At 49.3% G+C, this 14,249-nt stretch overlaps 9 protein-coding genes across 9 annotated transcripts; 4 read left to right on the top strand and 5 right to left on the bottom strand.

The window, feature by feature from the left end:
* Positions 1–307: 307 nt before the first annotated feature.
* On the bottom strand, positions 308–528 carry EV420DRAFT_1647004 (uncharacterized protein; the record flags this gene model as incomplete). The annotated part of the gene is made up of 2 exons (XM_060477988.1): positions 308–417; positions 471–528. 2 exons carry the CDS (start codon positions 526–528, stop codon positions 308–310), a joined length of 168 nt encoding a protein of 55 aa, XP_060326965.1.
* A 1,500-nt stretch (positions 529–2,028) lies between these two features.
* Positions 2,029–3,048, bottom strand: EV420DRAFT_1707897 (uncharacterized protein; the record flags this gene model as incomplete). Its single annotated transcript, XM_060479570.1, has 4 exons — positions 2,029–2,529; positions 2,583–2,759; positions 2,812–2,982; positions 3,037–3,048. The coding sequence occupies 4 exons, from the start codon at positions 3,046–3,048 to the stop codon at positions 2,029–2,031; spliced, it is 861 nt and encodes a 286-aa protein (XP_060326964.1).
* A 965-nt stretch (positions 3,049–4,013) lies between these two features.
* On the top strand, positions 4,014–5,577 carry EV420DRAFT_781674 (NAD-binding protein). Its single transcript, XM_060483447.1, has 9 exons — positions 4,014–4,535; positions 4,590–4,635; positions 4,697–4,828; positions 4,885–4,950; positions 5,002–5,049; positions 5,100–5,120; positions 5,173–5,325; positions 5,384–5,391; positions 5,448–5,577. Exons 1-9 carry the CDS (start codon positions 4,278–4,280, stop codon positions 5,478–5,480), a joined length of 765 nt encoding a protein of 254 aa, XP_060326963.1. The 5' UTR covers positions 4,014–4,277; the 3' UTR covers positions 5,481–5,577.
* On the top strand, positions 5,204–6,141 carry EV420DRAFT_1338523 (uncharacterized protein). The gene is made up of 2 exons (XM_060468903.1): positions 5,204–5,325; positions 5,427–6,141. Exon 2 carries the CDS (start codon positions 5,545–5,547, stop codon positions 5,839–5,841), a length of 297 nt encoding a protein of 98 aa, XP_060326962.1. The 5' UTR covers positions 5,204–5,325; positions 5,427–5,544; the 3' UTR covers positions 5,842–6,141.
* On the top strand, positions 5,770–7,118 carry EV420DRAFT_781794 (acetoin reductase family protein). The gene is made up of 8 exons (XM_060483448.1): positions 5,770–6,141; positions 6,193–6,238; positions 6,287–6,427; positions 6,480–6,626; positions 6,683–6,712; positions 6,759–6,811; positions 6,865–6,943; positions 6,994–7,118. The coding sequence occupies exons 1-8, from the start codon at positions 5,893–5,895 to the stop codon at positions 7,080–7,082; spliced, it is 834 nt and encodes a 277-aa protein (XP_060326961.1). The 5' UTR covers positions 5,770–5,892; the 3' UTR covers positions 7,083–7,118.
* A 36-nt stretch (positions 7,119–7,154) lies between these two features.
* EV420DRAFT_1647000 (farnesyl-diphosphate synthase) lies at positions 7,155–8,377 on the bottom strand (the record flags this gene model as incomplete). The annotated part of the gene is made up of 4 exons (XM_060477987.1): positions 7,155–7,680; positions 7,735–8,027; positions 8,077–8,214; positions 8,267–8,377. The coding sequence occupies 4 exons, from the start codon at positions 8,375–8,377 to the stop codon at positions 7,155–7,157; spliced, it is 1,068 nt and encodes a 355-aa protein (XP_060326960.1).
* Positions 8,378–8,571: 194 nt separating this feature from the next.
* EV420DRAFT_1565269 (Der1-like family-domain-containing protein) lies at positions 8,572–9,789 on the bottom strand. The gene is made up of 5 exons (XM_060474019.1): positions 9,545–9,789; positions 9,462–9,495; positions 9,361–9,400; positions 9,231–9,312; positions 8,572–9,183 (listed from the first exon to the last, which is right to left on the bottom strand). The coding sequence occupies exons 1-5, from the start codon at positions 9,698–9,700 to the stop codon at positions 8,719–8,721; spliced, it is 777 nt and encodes a 258-aa protein (XP_060326959.1). The 5' UTR covers positions 9,701–9,789; the 3' UTR covers positions 8,572–8,718.
* A 462-nt stretch (positions 9,790–10,251) lies between these two features.
* Positions 10,252–11,938, top strand: EV420DRAFT_1646998 (polysaccharide lyase family 1 protein; the record flags this gene model as incomplete). Its single annotated transcript, XM_060477986.1, has 5 exons — positions 10,252–10,345; positions 10,395–10,586; positions 10,637–11,042; positions 11,089–11,219; positions 11,277–11,938. 5 exons carry the CDS (start codon positions 10,252–10,254, stop codon positions 11,936–11,938), a joined length of 1,485 nt encoding a protein of 494 aa, XP_060326958.1.
* On the bottom strand, positions 11,747–13,292 carry EV420DRAFT_781659 (uncharacterized protein). Its single transcript, XM_060483446.1, has 2 exons — positions 13,280–13,292; positions 11,747–13,221 (listed from the first exon to the last, which is right to left on the bottom strand). Exon 2 carries the CDS (start codon positions 12,937–12,939, stop codon positions 12,019–12,021), a length of 921 nt encoding a protein of 306 aa, XP_060326957.1. The 5' UTR covers positions 12,940–13,221; positions 13,280–13,292; the 3' UTR covers positions 11,747–12,018.
* Between the last annotated feature and the right edge of the window lie 957 nt (positions 13,293–14,249).

Here is a 14,249-nt window from a genome sequence, read left to right as displayed (position 1 = left end):
CTCAGGGTCTCCGGCGTCGAGGGTTGCGGTTCAATGACCGCAATTTTGACTGAATCTAGGTCGGACTGCTCCAGAAATGACAGAACAAATTCGGTAGTCGACGGTGCGAAGAACACGTTCGACCAGTGTTGGTCTGTCTGGTTCGATATCCTTCAAACGGCGCAGGAAAGTAGAGCTGCCTTCAATGGTCTCCTAGTTCTTGAGAGAATGAAGAGCAACTGTGATGCCTACACCGCCAAGGGTGCTAGCAAGGGTGGCACGATACTGTTCGCCAGTGAGATGCAGAAAATTTCAGGACGAGGTCGTTCTACAACAATGCTGTCTCCGACCATTCTCCACGGATGATAGCGTTGGGCATAGTGGAATGTAGCGTCAAGGCAGTAGCTCTCCCGACAACATAGAAGGAGAATTCTGTTGCTGCCAGCCTGCGAGTGAGAATAGGATTTTGGGTATGTGTATACGACGCGTACCATCCTTCCCTGCACCGTTCACCTTATCCAAAACCTCGAATGAGCGTGCGTTCGTCATGATAATTCCGTCGAAATCGCCCTACGTTTCCTGACGAGAGCTCAATGATATTGATCATCGTCTCGAGCGCTGGAATCAATGTGCGCTTTTGCTGCGGCAAAAGCGGCTTTATACTGGTTCTTGCCATTGTCGGACGACGGTATCGAGTCGCGAAGGAGAATGGTGGCATGGGACATCATGGTGGTCGGCGGCAAAGAGCGGAGCAGGGTAATATGACCTTGACCGTCGACCATCACGACGTCTACGGCTCTCTCTCGCTGCTTCTCGCTGTCGTCCAGGACGATTCCGACCTTGAAGACGGAGGCTCCGTTCCTTCGGCACGTATTTGATTCGTTGTGACGACGTTCTGCTCACCGTGTTGCTGTCTGGCAGCCTCCAAACTTCAACTCCTTAGAAGAACAGGATTCTCAATGTCATGGAATGAATTCTCAGACGCTTTGGCAACCCTGCAGTAGCGTTCAATTTCTCTCGTGACGAACGAGCTACTAAATGATACCCAACGCGTTCTCCAATACTTTCGACTGCTGTGGACGATGATATTGTGAAGATTCCTGCTGCTCTGATCCAAGCTCATGATTCCCTATGGTTAGAACCGGTAGCTTCGACTGCGAATGAAATATTAGGACTCAACAAGATGGCAGAGACAGGGAAAAAAATCTCATCGCTAGCAAGAATGTTGTGTACGTCCATTACCATGTTTCTGTTGCCCGTCGCCCTTATTGCGTTCGATAGAGAAATCATTCAAGTCACAGACCTGCAGAACACGACCATCACCATGGCTGGGGCTCACGGAACGAACGCTACAGCTAAAGCAGAGGGCACCCATCGCTTACCGGTGTGGCGGCCCAAGCTCGAAACCTAACCCAGGATAAAGGAATCTCTACCCGAAAGATCTCTGTGTCTCGCTGAAATAAAATCCAAGACGGTCGTGACCCACATAAATCTGCTGGATTGGCAACCTCTGGTTCAATTATTGTGCTTCATTTTGGAGGATGGATTGCAGCGAACCGACGGTCAGAAAGGGCCCCGGAGGTTTTAAAGAATTCCCTCTTTCTCATTGTCTTGTATCTTATAGTGTCATAGATAAGGAATTTATGCTGTTCTTTCCTTAGTTTCCATGGCATCATACGTGAACCTTGTTACCCTTATGAGTGTCCAGGATGTCAGTGTTTCATTGAGAAATTATTGTCATAAGTTGGAAGCCGAGTCACACAAAGCAAAGACTCGGACAGTTGATAATTACTGAAGGACTGTGAGGCACACAACCAGCGTCCAATTTTTCGATTGGCTGTCTACAAATATTTGCAGTGCGTGGCGTCATTTTCTTTACTTACCTTAGAATCTGACTGAAGCGTGACAGAAAACACACCAAATCAAAATTTGGAATCCACTCCGGCGTTCATGCCTTAATATGGATAGTCTAGATCAATTTCGACGTACAACACAGAAACTACTATGATAGGCGTGAAGTGCGGATCTTATACATGAGCATTGCTAGCTTTACAAGTCTTCGTCGCTCTCGTCGTCGCTGATGTCGCCCTCGTCGTCGCTCAGGCTGACGTCGCCGTGTTCGGACTCCCAACGTTGCCTCTCGTTTCCACGCTCGTAATCCCGTAGAACGGTCCTGCCTCTGGCGTTGAGAAGGTTCGGCCTAGGACCAGGACTCAGATAGAGCCAAGAACACAGGATCGATCCGACGTGTCGTACTACTTCAGGACCGTCGTAGTAGCAGTACAGGTAGCGCGCATGAAGGTCTTCTCCTGAGCATTCGGTAGCGTCCAATTTTGGCCTTCTAACTTGACGCATGACATCGTTTTGATAGTTCACGAGCGTCTTGAGGTCCAACTTGTCTTGCGGGATCTTGTCGCGGTTACGGGTAGTGCTGAAGATGGCTCCGAGTTTGAGAACGATGAGGTCCAGTAGAGTAGCGAAGGCATGCTGGCGATTTGATATCTGGTACACGGAAAACATGTTTGAAATGACAGGATGTTCTTGAGGCATCTGTAATAGTGACGGTGAGATACAGGTAAGGAATTAGAGCCGTAGGGACGCACGCTGCTGATCGTGATAAGATCTATGGGGAACCACGAAGAACGCTCGCTTCCAGGAGTTCCAGGTTTCCGATACAAATTCCGTTCTGTCTGTCCGTCGTCAATGCAATATTTTGCTGGATAGTATTGGGCGAGAAGATTCTCGATCTCTCGAGCATCTGACACGATCACATCTATGTCCTGTGGGTGCTGTTGTTAATCTTGATATTGTGTACACGCGATGAAGACTGACAGACGTGAACCGGAAGGTAGGAATCATCGCCTGAGCCGCGTACGCCCCGGCAACCTTGAAGAGTGGAGGGTTCAGAATAATTCCTCTTTGATGAAGGGTCTTTATGTCCTTAAGAAATTCCTGCCAAACGGCCTGCCAAACGGCCTGCCAAGCCTCGAAGCTAAAGATCCTCTGACGAAGGCTTCAGTGCCACAGAATAGTGCCGGCATGGTTACATTTACGCACCTCGGTCGCCATGGGATGCTATTTCTGTGGAGATTGAGCTGAGCTTAGAAAGGTCGAACGGATGTGCAAGAACGAGGGGTGTATAAAGTAGCATTTTGTTGGGTCCCATTATATAGTCGGGCGCGTACGAGGTCAAAGGACAACTTCAATGAAGAATACGATGCCGAGCATACAATCATGAATGGTCGGCCAGTACGAGGAGTAGGTTCAGCATTCTTGGAAACCAACCATGTTTCGTACCACAATGGAAAGTTGCCTTAATGAGCCTCCTACACGTAGATCCGAGATAGGACCAGGAAGATGTGACCCCTTGAGCAAGATCACGGTAGACTCGAAAGGAACGAACAAGACGCCGATCGTACATAATTCTTGTAATGCCACAAGAGGGAGAAACTTTATTTTTTTAACAGTATCATAGCGTACGAGCAAGTGGGTCCAAGTTGCTGGTCAAAGCGAGTGAATTATGCATGCCGGTCATTCACGCTTTGTTTACCGGACTATTATATCCTTGGTCAACAGTGTTATAGATTATTCAATACGTCGCACAAGATGTCTTAGTATCAATGCCCTAACAAAGCGTACCCTGTGAGTATCTCCATATCAGTCTTTGTGTAAAAGTGATTCAGATTCCTTCCTACCATCAATAGTTCTGTCGTCATAGCTTGTCCAAGAGACATAGAGAGATCATGACAAAGCCGAATAGCCCGAGAAGACTCTGAGAACCAAGGGGTTGAATCGAGTTTCTATTGGTGATGCGATTTCGACAGGACACGAGTCAACCCAAAGTCAATCATTGCAGAAGTCGCGTAGCGAAGTCATCATTCCACTTGAAGAGAACAGGAGAGCCTTCGACTGTGCGGTCCTTTACGATCGCAAATATTGCCTTGTACGCAAACTGAGTCGAAGGACGTGTGGTAGCCAAATAAATCTCAACAACGCGTCCTATGCGGCGTTGCACGTGGCAGCAGCAGTGTCCTCTTGTATTGGAACCACCATGTTGAGCAGCTTCACCGTTCAAATTCAAACGCTGGAAGTTCGTGTTAAGCGCTGCAGCTTTTGATTCACTTCACCGACGCGTTACTATGCGTCAAATGACCTTCCTATATTATATTGTGTGCACTTTTTGACTATTTCGGTGCGTAGCAAAGCAGTTACAGTCATGTGCTACCCAAGGCTTCTTTTGCGGCCGGAAGCATGCCTACTATTCAGCTCTATCTTCTCATCCTCTTCAATATACGCTCATGGAACCCTCGGGAGTCGCTCTGATCACAGGCTCTGCTCAGGGAATCGGCAGAGCCATTGCTCTCCGCCTCGCAGAGGACGGTTTCCACGTCTCGCTCAATGATCTTTCTTCAATGGGAGCAGAACTTGATGTCCTAGCATCCGAAATAGCCTCCAAAGGCCGTAAATTTCATATAGTCACTGGAGACGTCTCATCTGAATCCGACGTGCAAAGGATGATCAGCTCGACAGTCCATGCTCTAGGATCCCTTGATGTAGTGAGTGACAATTACGTCTCTTATATGATCTTGCGAAGCTAAGACTTGGTGGAGATGGTCGCTAATGCAGGCATATGTATTACAAAGAATATCATGTCTAGTACGTTCCTTGTGGATAATGATTGCAGTACGGATGTTCTGACTCTGGAAAGCCTCAACAGAAGAATGGGATCGAATTGCTGCCACTAATGGTCGTGGAACTTTCCTCTGTTACAAGTACGCCGCAAAGCAGATGATTGATCAAGGCCATGGCGGGAGAATTATCGGGGCATCATCCGCCGCCGGCAAGCTAGGTGCGCTGAATTATCGCGGGTCGCTATCCATGTATATAACCAAGTTCATCCGGTAGGCTCTCCTACTATACCGGTATATGGTGCATCCAAGTGGGCTGTACGTGGACTTACGCAGAGTGCCGGTGAGTACTACTCTGTCCAAAGAACATTGCGCTCATTCTCAACATGAATAGCGCATGAGTTCGGTAAATATGGTATCACTGTTAACGCTTATGCTCCAGGCACGTCTACGTTACATGTATTGAATCACATTAACTATGGCGCGTACTAGGTCCTATTGAAACTGACATGAGTATGTTGTTTCATTTTCTATGGCTTATTTATACTCTAACCGTCAACCTGAGTCGCCGGCATTGCCAGTGCTATCAACCCCAGTAATCCCGAACAATACTACAAAGAGGCAAGAGAATGGAGCGACGTAGGAAGAAACGGGACACCTGCTGATATTGCCAACTTGGTATCATATCTCGCATCTAAGGAGGCTAGTTTCATTACAGGTATGGCTTTTTGTACCATTTGGTTCTTCCTGACCTTGGAGATTCGCTCCTTGGCCAGGCCAATCGGTACGATCCATACGAGCTAATGTAATATACCCCAGATCCTAACTCCCCCCTACTAGGTGTCTATCAACGGAGGCATTTTCTGCGACTAGGGAAACGGTCCTTACTAAAAGTTGACCTTGTACAATAATTGCGATGAAGCGCAAGATCTAACCAATGATCAAATTTTCGGTTCCGAGACCTTGCTTCGTACGTTACTGTGATCAAGCGAACATGTGCTGCTACCCTAGTGAGCAAAAGGAAGTATTCCTTAACCATGCACGGATGGTTATTGCTAGGCTACGTGACTTTTCCGGAGATTGTCCTGGACGGCGCTTTACATGTGGGCTAAAAATGCAACGCCCCTCGAGGGCCGCCCTTCTTGTGGCGCTTCTCTCCCATGGTGTCATGGCCACCGCGTTACCTCCGTCTGAATTGGCTCGTTTCACAAAGGCACTGAGTCCTCCCTTGTGATTTTAGTTCTTCGAGAATAGATGAGTTGGAAACTCGGCTTCCCCTTTCCCCATGGCAGTCGCCCTAGTCACTTGCTCTACTCAAGGCGTTGGCCGTGCAATCGCTCTGAGACTCGCTGATGACGGATTCGATGTCGCTGTGAATGACTTGACTTCGAGAGCTACCGTCCTCGAGGCACTCGTTTGTGAGATAACTCTGAAGGGACGAAGGAGTTGTGCAGTTCTCGGGGACGCATCATCTGAGGCTGATGTGCAAAAGATGATTTCCTCCACCGTAGAGGAGCTGGGTTCCTTGGATGTCGTATGTGGGTGACTTCCTGGCATATTCTTAGCTTGCTGATCGCTGCCTAAGATGGTCGCCAATGCGGGTGTGTGTGTAACGAAAAGTATATTGTCCAGTATGTCTGTGTAGGCGCATCGAGGATGTGTCGCTTATCATTGTTCAGCGTCTTCCGAAGAATGGAACCGGATAGCTGCTATCAACAGCCATGATACTTTCTTGTGCCATAAGTACGCCGCGAAGCAGATGCAGGATCAAGGACGCGGGCTGAGGATCATTGGTGCGTCGTCTATTGCAGGCAAAAGAGGTAAGCGCATTGCTCCCGTGAATCCTACCCTATCCAGACTTAAGTGCCAAAGGGCCACCAATTAGTGCTGCGTGCCGCTCTTCAAAGCTTTCGGCGCATGACATTGGCGGTAGGGATGCTCGACTCACCTGTGCGCTTTCTTCGAGTCAAGCGCCCAAGTTCAGTCGGTATGGTGTGACAATCAATGCGTATGCCCCGGGTACGTTTCTCGTTTCACCATTTATAAGTTTCTGATGTATTGAGGAATATACTTAGCTCCCACCGACACCGAAATGCGTAAGAAAGGCCAGCGTCCCTCAAGGTTATTAACCGATACTTACCCTCTCACTAGTCGTGGGCATCGGCAAGACTCTCACAGGAGATTGGAAGAGGGCCCATGAAAAGGTATGCTCTGAGACCGTACCGTTCCCCGCTGACCTGATATCGAACGGAAGAAGGATAGGTCCGGCGCACCTGCTGATATAGCGAGTATGGTGTCGTATCTAGCTTCCAAAGAAGCCCATTTTGCTGTGACAGGTATTTCGCTTTCTCTGGTGGTTGACGCTTGAAGTCCTAATCATTGAAAGGCCATCTCAATGTCATGTACCATTGCTACGAGACAATCGTCTTCCTGAGTTTCCAGATGTCAGTCAACGGGAGGTCATGGTGCAAGTAAAAAAATAGGGATGCGCACCAAGTTGTATTAGTTCGGTAGCGCGAGGCCAAGCTTCTATCATCTCATGATGTCCTACTTCTCTCTCTTGTAGACCTTGTTCAGGAAACTCCGGAACACTTCTCTTTTGAGTGTTGCTTCCTGCTGTGTCTCTGGTATAGCTTCAATCATCAGCACCAGATCCGAGTAGACGCCCTCTTCATAAGCATGATATTTCTGCCTCAACCCAACTTCTTCAAACACCACCTTCACCCTTCCCTCAGCCGCAGGATCCTTCCGGCCGTAATTCTCATCAAGTACTATCCTCTGCTCCGGAGATGCCAGCTCCAAAGCTGTATTGATGCACCACGAGCACTTGTTATCCAAGATATCCGTGCCGACCTTCCCGATCTGCTCCGGGGTCCCAGAAAAGTCAAGGAAGTCGTCTTGGATCTGGAAGTACTCGCCAAGAGGGATCAGAATGGATTTAGCGGATTCGTATGGCTGAACAGTAGCCGAGTCGATGGTGTAAGTTATGGGAACGCGGCACATGTGCATGGCGAGTGCTACAGGGAGATAGAAGGAGTAGTATGCAGTCTTGTATATCACGATGAGGCTGTGTCTGCATAACGAGTTGTGAATACCCTAACCCCTCCTAGAATGAAAAGGCTCTTACCGGTTTAAGGAGAACGTGCTAAGATCAACTTTATTTTCAGGCGCCGTGAGCTGATCGATGAGCTGACCCATCTCTGTTTGATAGGTAGTCTCGTGGAACAGCTCGAGTAGGTCCACATAGTAGCTTTCTGCTCGGAAGTGTTTCTTAAGGAGAAAGTATATGGCGCTCTCAAGCATGAACGAGTCATTTATTGCGATATGCCCAACTTGGGGAACGCGGTACCAACAAAGTTGGCCGCGGCGCGTGACTGAGCTGTCCATGATATCGTCGGCGACGAGGAAGAAGGCCTGGAGCTGAAAAGGTAATGAGCTGAGGCGCGTAGATGAGCCATGGTCAGCTTACCAACTCGACACTCCATCCCAGCACCGCCGCCTTCATATACTCGTCATCAGTGAGAGCGCGCCCCTTGAGTATCTTGATGGTATCGACGACTGACATTCCGCGGTTGAGCTTGCCTCCTAGAACATTGTAGTCTAGGCTCTGTCTGGCGCGTAAGGGAAAATAAAGTGACGAGAAACCGACGGGGACTCACTCTTTCATACCACTCTGCGGCATCTTGAGGCATGCCTTCGCCATTGAAATGATCCAGTAGTTCTTGCTTAATGGTCACCCATGCCGCCTCAAACTTGGGACGGTTAGACATGGAGGTAGATGGTGAGTGTCGTCTCAGATACAATGATGCCACGCCGTTCGGGAAAGGTCGACCGATGTATATCATCGGCCGATTGCGGACGGGAGTAAAATGTTGCTGTTGACAGAATCGTCTACAGTCAGCACGAATAGTCGTCAAAAATAGGTATACCATTAATCGCGCTGACTGGACGGCTATCTCAAAAGTGATAGATAGAATGAATATTCAATTCTTTTAGTTGGATATACACGTTGGCGCTGTTTTGACGACCAAAAAAACCTAGTAGTATCAATATTACCTGAAGTCGCGTTAGAACAGCAAAGGTGAAGACATCAAAAGTACCAACATTTCCATCAATGATCCCCTAGCCGGTGTCCTGATCCCCAGTTGTACCCCCTGCTAGTCCCACTGCTTGAACCGGTTCCAGACCCTGATGCACCACCCCGGGTACGAGGTGGATACACATGTACACCACTGGTACTCCCGCTCCCTCCAGATACAGCTCTCGAGCCAACCAGATCTCTGACCCACCGTGGCGCCCTGGCCCACGCTGCGCCCTGTGCATCACCGGCATTCCAAACACGCCACCACCACAGATGGCCTACGATGGTTCCGACAACAGCTCGACCTACCGCTGCTGGTCCGCCCATGAGGAGCTCAACAGCCAGCATCGTGTATGGTACATATACGACAGGAAGGGCAAGAAGACCGAAGAACGAGGATTGCGAGCCCGGTGGAGCGCGCGCTGAGGAGATGTATGTGAGACAGTGCATGAGAGGTCGTAGAAATATAGAAGCGCCAAGAGGATGGCTTGCAACCTGTAGATAGTTAGTTAGGCAGCCGAGTGAGTGATGCGCCGGCGTACATTTATCGCTGCACAAGCAAAAAATAATTGCCAGGCAAGGTCTGCAGAATCGTATGTGGCTTCGAGTTGGTTGGATGTTTGGCTAGGTAAGATGAGGGCGGGTCCAAGTCCAGACAGTTACTAAACTCACTAGAGCATCGCCAGTTCAAATATAAAGTTTATCCCCGAGCCTGCAGGGAAAGAATAGCCGTCGTCAATCCTATGAACATTGGTCGTTCAAACTACCCTTACTTCCAATAAAGAAACTTGTGTAGAGGCGCCATATCTGTAGACATCTGGGTAAATTTGGAGATAAAAACTTGCTACCGACTTACCTGCAGCCTTTGCAGCACCGAATCTCGATGGTAAAGCAAAGTATACGGTGATATTATCCCAAGAAGATACGGTATTGACACGCCCAGAAGTGAAGCAGAAAGGAACCGCGTCACTGGCGGTATTTTTCGAATTTCGGTCATTATTGAGTCGGCCATTGAGGTTGAGAGTCGTTTCAGCTGAGAGCCCGTCGGAAGAACACGAGTAGTGAGAAATGAAGGGAAGTGAAGGAGATTGAAATGTAGAGTGACGTGTTTGTTGATGGCTGTTTACAGTTTGTTGCAGCCGGTCCGAAATTGCCGCAAATCAGGTCCAGTTGAAGATCAGGACCTACTGGCAGAACTGTAACGACCAATCATCCGATGATGTGATTTGTGTGCATGACATGCTGTGGGGAATATGCACGTAGTGCTAGACTACAACTGCCTATCTTCTGATTAAATCTCACGTACGCCCTGTTCCTCTCGATATTTTGGACTAACAATGCATCTAATTTTCAGTACCTCTTGTGACCTCCTTGGTACAAATTATCCAAAGTTCAGACTACTGTTACGTCCAAATTTTGTTCGTGACAGAAATTCTCATCCAACGCCGCTCGGCTTCTCGTCGGAGTGATGCTCATGGTCCTGAGCCTCCTCGTGAGGTTGCCATCTTCTCAGAGTCGGTCCGTCGGTCCGTTGTAGGTACTTATACCTGAGAAAACGAACGTATGAGACTGCTTTCTAAAGCTCTAAATATGTGGCGTTGTCTGTTCCTTGTCCTTCTGGTTCCACTGCAAGTCTTATCCGTGGACATCTTCACAGGTACGTACATATCTGTTTTACGCAGTATTCATGTTGAATGTTATGGCAGGGGATTCCCAGACGCTTCCTCGTTTAAGCCACTCCCCATTCGGATATGGTGGCACGTCTACCGGAGGATCGACGAATGAAACATCGATCTACATCGTTTCAAATCACACAGAGCTCCGCGAGGCTCTCGCTCTACCTTTCACTAAAACGATCTACGTGAACGGCACCATTGAAGGGAACCAGCTCGACAACGGTACCCTTCCACGATACCCGTCATATTTTCAATCACTCAAATACTGACAGGTACTTTTGCAACATGCGAATACTATACCGCCGCCACGAGCGGCGCATCCAGTCAATTCGACTTCATTCTGTACCTTCTCAGCCTTAACGCGACCTACGTCTCGCTCGTTGAGGACGCTATATCCCAGAACGTCACCTTCGAAGGAAAGAACGCCACGGAATACCGGGCCCTGCTTGGGCACCAGAACGGCTGGCGGCCCGTGGTATCCAACACCCAGAAAGCTCAAGTAGGATTCACACTCACCAATAACACGTCGCTGATCGGGATAGGGAAAAGTGCAGCGTTGAACGGGATCAACCTATACCTGAGTTCGGTGGATAACGTCTGGATACGGAACCTCAAACTTGTCTCGCCGGCGGATTGCTTCCCAGCCCCAGAAACCTTCCCTTCATCGTGGAATGCCAGGTATGATATTCTTGTCCTCAGGCACACGCTTGTTGAGAGCCTATAGATTCGATGCTGTAGGACTCGTCACAGCTACGAACGTCTGGGTCGATCAATGTGAGCTCCAGGATCAGCTTAGCGGCGAATACGTCCAACCGGATATCATCGACCCGGGCTGGCAGGTAGACCGATTTGATGGTACGTGGGCGTTTCGCCCCACCCCTTTCCGTCTTTAACAAGACTCCCCGCCCCCAGGTCTCTTCGACTGCGAAGACGGCACCGACAACGTCACCTTCTCGCATAACATCGTCCGCAACCACCATAAATCCCTCCTCCTCGGCGGGGGCACCAAAGAGGCCCCACGCGACCTCGGGAAAATGCATTTCACGATATTCGGTAACCACTTCAATAACTCGGCTTCAAGGAACCCCGCCATGCGATTTGGAACGTTTGACGTGTATGCGAACCTGTTTGAGGATGTCAATAATAACGAGCCGCGGTTCAGTGCCAATCTGAATTGGAGGGAAGAGGACATGCCTTTGGATGCTGTCTTCGAGTACCACCTGGGGGTGTACAACCAGTCGACTGTCCAGCTGCGGGATAATGTCTTCCTGCAGTCGGGTGAAGTGCCGGATGATACATCTAGGATATTCACGATCAGCGAAGCGACGATCCCTGAGCATCCTGCGAGGGTGTGTATAAGGGATTCCGGCGTCCCGCCTACCCTTAACGGGATCAGTATCGACTTGGGCTCCATAGCACAGGATACTATCGACTGGTTCGTGGATGAGGGAGATTCGGCTGAGGGTGCGGTGCTGGTGACGTGCGAAGATGTGGCAGCGGGTAACTACCGAACATTTGGGACTGTACAGGAGGTGACTCAGTATGTGTTGCAAGAGGCAGGACAATCTTCGTAGCACATATTTATAAATAAACATAATGCATATCATGACTGGTAAACAAGATAGAAAACACAATGGTACAATGATAACGATTTTCACAAAAGAAGAAGCTTGAAAACGCCTCCTTCGACAACCAACCCTCTGAACATCGTCTTTCCCAACAAAAGATCCACTCTCTTCACTCCGTCCTGCCTCTCCGCGTTCTGCAACTGAGGGTTCCCTAGAGCTTTGCACCTACGAGCGAAGGCCTTCGCAATGGCAGCCTTGTCACCCTCCGGAAACCTCTGCCATTCTGCCCCGCTGATTCTCCACATCATCATACGGTACACTCCCTGCAAGACGTCTCCCAGCGCCAGCCCTCTGCTCCCATCCCCGATGGTGATGGGCCAATACGGCATGGAATCGCAAATAATGGTCATCCGCTGGATATGAGGGTGCGTGGCCGGACCACTGAGCTCGTTCATACCAAGAGGCACCTTCATGCCCATATTATCTACCCGGATTGGGTTGAACGCAGCCATCGACAAGTCGAACCACAGATACCCTGCTTGCGCGTATCCAGTGAGCCACGGATTGATTTGAAGCTGCGTGGGTAGCTGCTGATTCTGCTGGTAAAGGTTGTACAAGGAGGGATCGTAGAACTGGTTTCCGTGAGTACTTGCTTGACCGCCAATACCCCCGAATGAGTTGGTTCGTTGACGAGCGCCTAAGGGTTGATTGAGGAATGGATGATCGGGACCGTTCCAAGAAGGCCTACGTTGACGGGGAGGTACCCACCCAGCAGCTGGGTCGTAGAAGACTTCGGGGCCAGCACCTGGGGTAGCTGGGAAGGGAACGGGGCCAAGAAGTGGTGAACCTCCGGGAAGGGGTATATTGGGGGCGTAAGGCGAGGGAGTACCAGGAAATAACGCAGGAGAAGGTATGAAGGGGCTATTTTGCGCGGCTGCGGCACTGAAGGGATCGAAAAATGGCATGTAAGACGACGCAGCGGGAGTATAGGTGAATCGTCCGGCCATGATTGAGAAGTCGTAAAGTGGGGGGTAAAAGACAAAATAAAGAGCGAGTATTTATGAGAAAGAGTGGGCTCGAGATTGCTGCGCCCTTTATAAATCGCCCTTGTGCACAGGAGCTTGTACAAAAGCAGTGCTTATCTGGAGCTGATGTGGAGAGAGTGACGAAGGCTGAATCACTTGATCCTTGGAGACAGCAGAGTGTAGAGACTGCAATAAGCTATGTTTTTGTGACTTGGGATGATGTATTTTTGTTGTTGTCCCACAAGATAGTATGTCGGTGGCGTCCTGATGAAAAGATGCTAATCAGTCGGCAGGTACAGAGTAAAAAATATGGGTGCGGTACCGATGACGCTGTCCTAGCGGCACAGAGCAGCGAGTTCCGAGCCTAGGCAAATCAACGCAGTCGCGATGTCGTCGCAAGCGGATTGATAACCAGATTTTTAGACGCCCAAGATACTTATCACAGGGGGCCAGGAAGTGTTTCGCGTTTCGAAAGGGCGCCGCGGGCGGTGATTGTGTGACTGAATCCTAGCGGTAACACCAGTGTACAGCAGCTAGGGCTGTCCCGGCTGAGCGGGAGGAGGAGGAGGAGGAGGAGAGGATGGTGGTGGTGAGAGGTTAAGACGCGATCGAGTTGTTTGGTTGCGATTTATTATAATCCCGCTCCTTTCATACCGCTGACGCTCATACATTGTGTCCTGATTCGTTCAGAATCTGGTGGAAATGGGACATCTTCTAACGATTTCCTCCCAAACCTGTCCTTTCTCTTTAGAAATCTAAGGTTTTTGATATGGTTCCTGATGAAAATCCTACTATCCGATCATTTCGTGATGGCGCCGAGGTACCCACCGAGACTACCACGGCAACTGCCGGATTAGAGTCAACCGAGCTCCGTCCCCATCTAGTCTGCGATTTCAAGTTCTACCAGAAAATATCGTCCTGAACAAGAGAACTGGTGCCGTAGCTACAGTTTATCGCAGAGACCCATCAGTAAATCGGAGCTTCATCAACCCCGTCAAGCGCTAAAGCTCTTCTTTGTCAAACATCAGTACTAGATCCGCCCCTTAGCAGTGCTGTTTTCTTGAAATCTGTAATGATACTATTCTTATGTGCTTCCATATTGACAGGCCAGAGCTCCGGATGACGGATGTCTCATACCACTCTCATTAGGTGCCCGGGTAAATATACACACTAATCGCAGAGTTGGTCGAGTTGCTTCAAATAGGGAATATTAACCTATCCTTCTTCTAGCTTGACACGCGATTACCGAGCCTGATTTAGTATTGAGGTCGCGAGCTGCTATGTCGTTTAGT

The sequence above is a fragment of the Desarmillaria tabescens genome (assembly GCF_030435595.1).
Source record: "Desarmillaria tabescens strain CCBAS 213 chromosome Unknown EV420scaffold_38, whole genome shotgun sequence".
Taxonomy (NCBI): Eukaryota; Fungi; Basidiomycota; class Agaricomycetes; order Agaricales; family Physalacriaceae; genus Desarmillaria; species Desarmillaria tabescens.
Note: the sequence above shows the minus strand (reverse complement) of the source record. Positions and strands in the feature narration are given on the sequence as shown.

Bases quoted from the DNA above. Each gene is read 5' to 3' on its own strand.
- EV420DRAFT_781674 (XM_060483447.1), top strand. From the start codon at position 4,278: ATGGAACCCTCGGGAGTCGCTCTGATCACAGGCTCTGCTCAGGGAATC. The intron at 4,636-4,696 runs GTACGTTCCTTG...AAGCCTCAACAG, and splicing joins TACAAAGAATATCATGTCTA to AAGAATGGGATCGAATTGCT. The intron at 5,121-5,172 runs GTATGTTGTTTC...CGTCAACCTGAG, and splicing joins TCCTATTGAAACTGACATGA to TCGCCGGCATTGCCAGTGCT.
- EV420DRAFT_1338523 (XM_060468903.1), top strand. From the start codon at position 5,545: ATGATCAAATTTTCGGTTCCGAGACCTTGCTTCGTACGTTACTGTGAT.
- EV420DRAFT_781794 (XM_060483448.1), top strand. From the start codon at position 5,893: ATGGCAGTCGCCCTAGTCACTTGCTCTACTCAAGGCGTTGGCCGTGCA. The intron at 6,239-6,286 runs GTATGTCTGTGT...ATCATTGTTCAG, and splicing joins AACGAAAAGTATATTGTCCA to CGTCTTCCGAAGAATGGAAC. The intron at 6,627-6,682 runs GTACGTTTCTCG...GAATATACTTAG, and splicing joins AATCAATGCGTATGCCCCGG to CTCCCACCGACACCGAAATG.
- EV420DRAFT_1565269 (XM_060474019.1), bottom strand. From the start codon at position 9,700: ATGGCCGACTCAATAATGACCGAAATTCGAAAAATACCGCCAGTGACG. The intron at 9,401-9,461 runs GTAAGGGTAGTT...CTTTCCCTGCAG, and splicing joins CACAAGTTTCTTTATTGGAA to GCTCGGGGATAAACTTTATA. The intron at 9,313-9,360 runs GTGAGTTTAGTA...CATCTTACCTAG, and splicing joins TTTGAACTGGCGATGCTCTA to CCAAACATCCAACCAACTCG.
- EV420DRAFT_781659 (XM_060483446.1), bottom strand. From the start codon at position 12,939: ATGGCCGGACGATTCACCTATACTCCCGCTGCGTCGTCTTACATGCCA.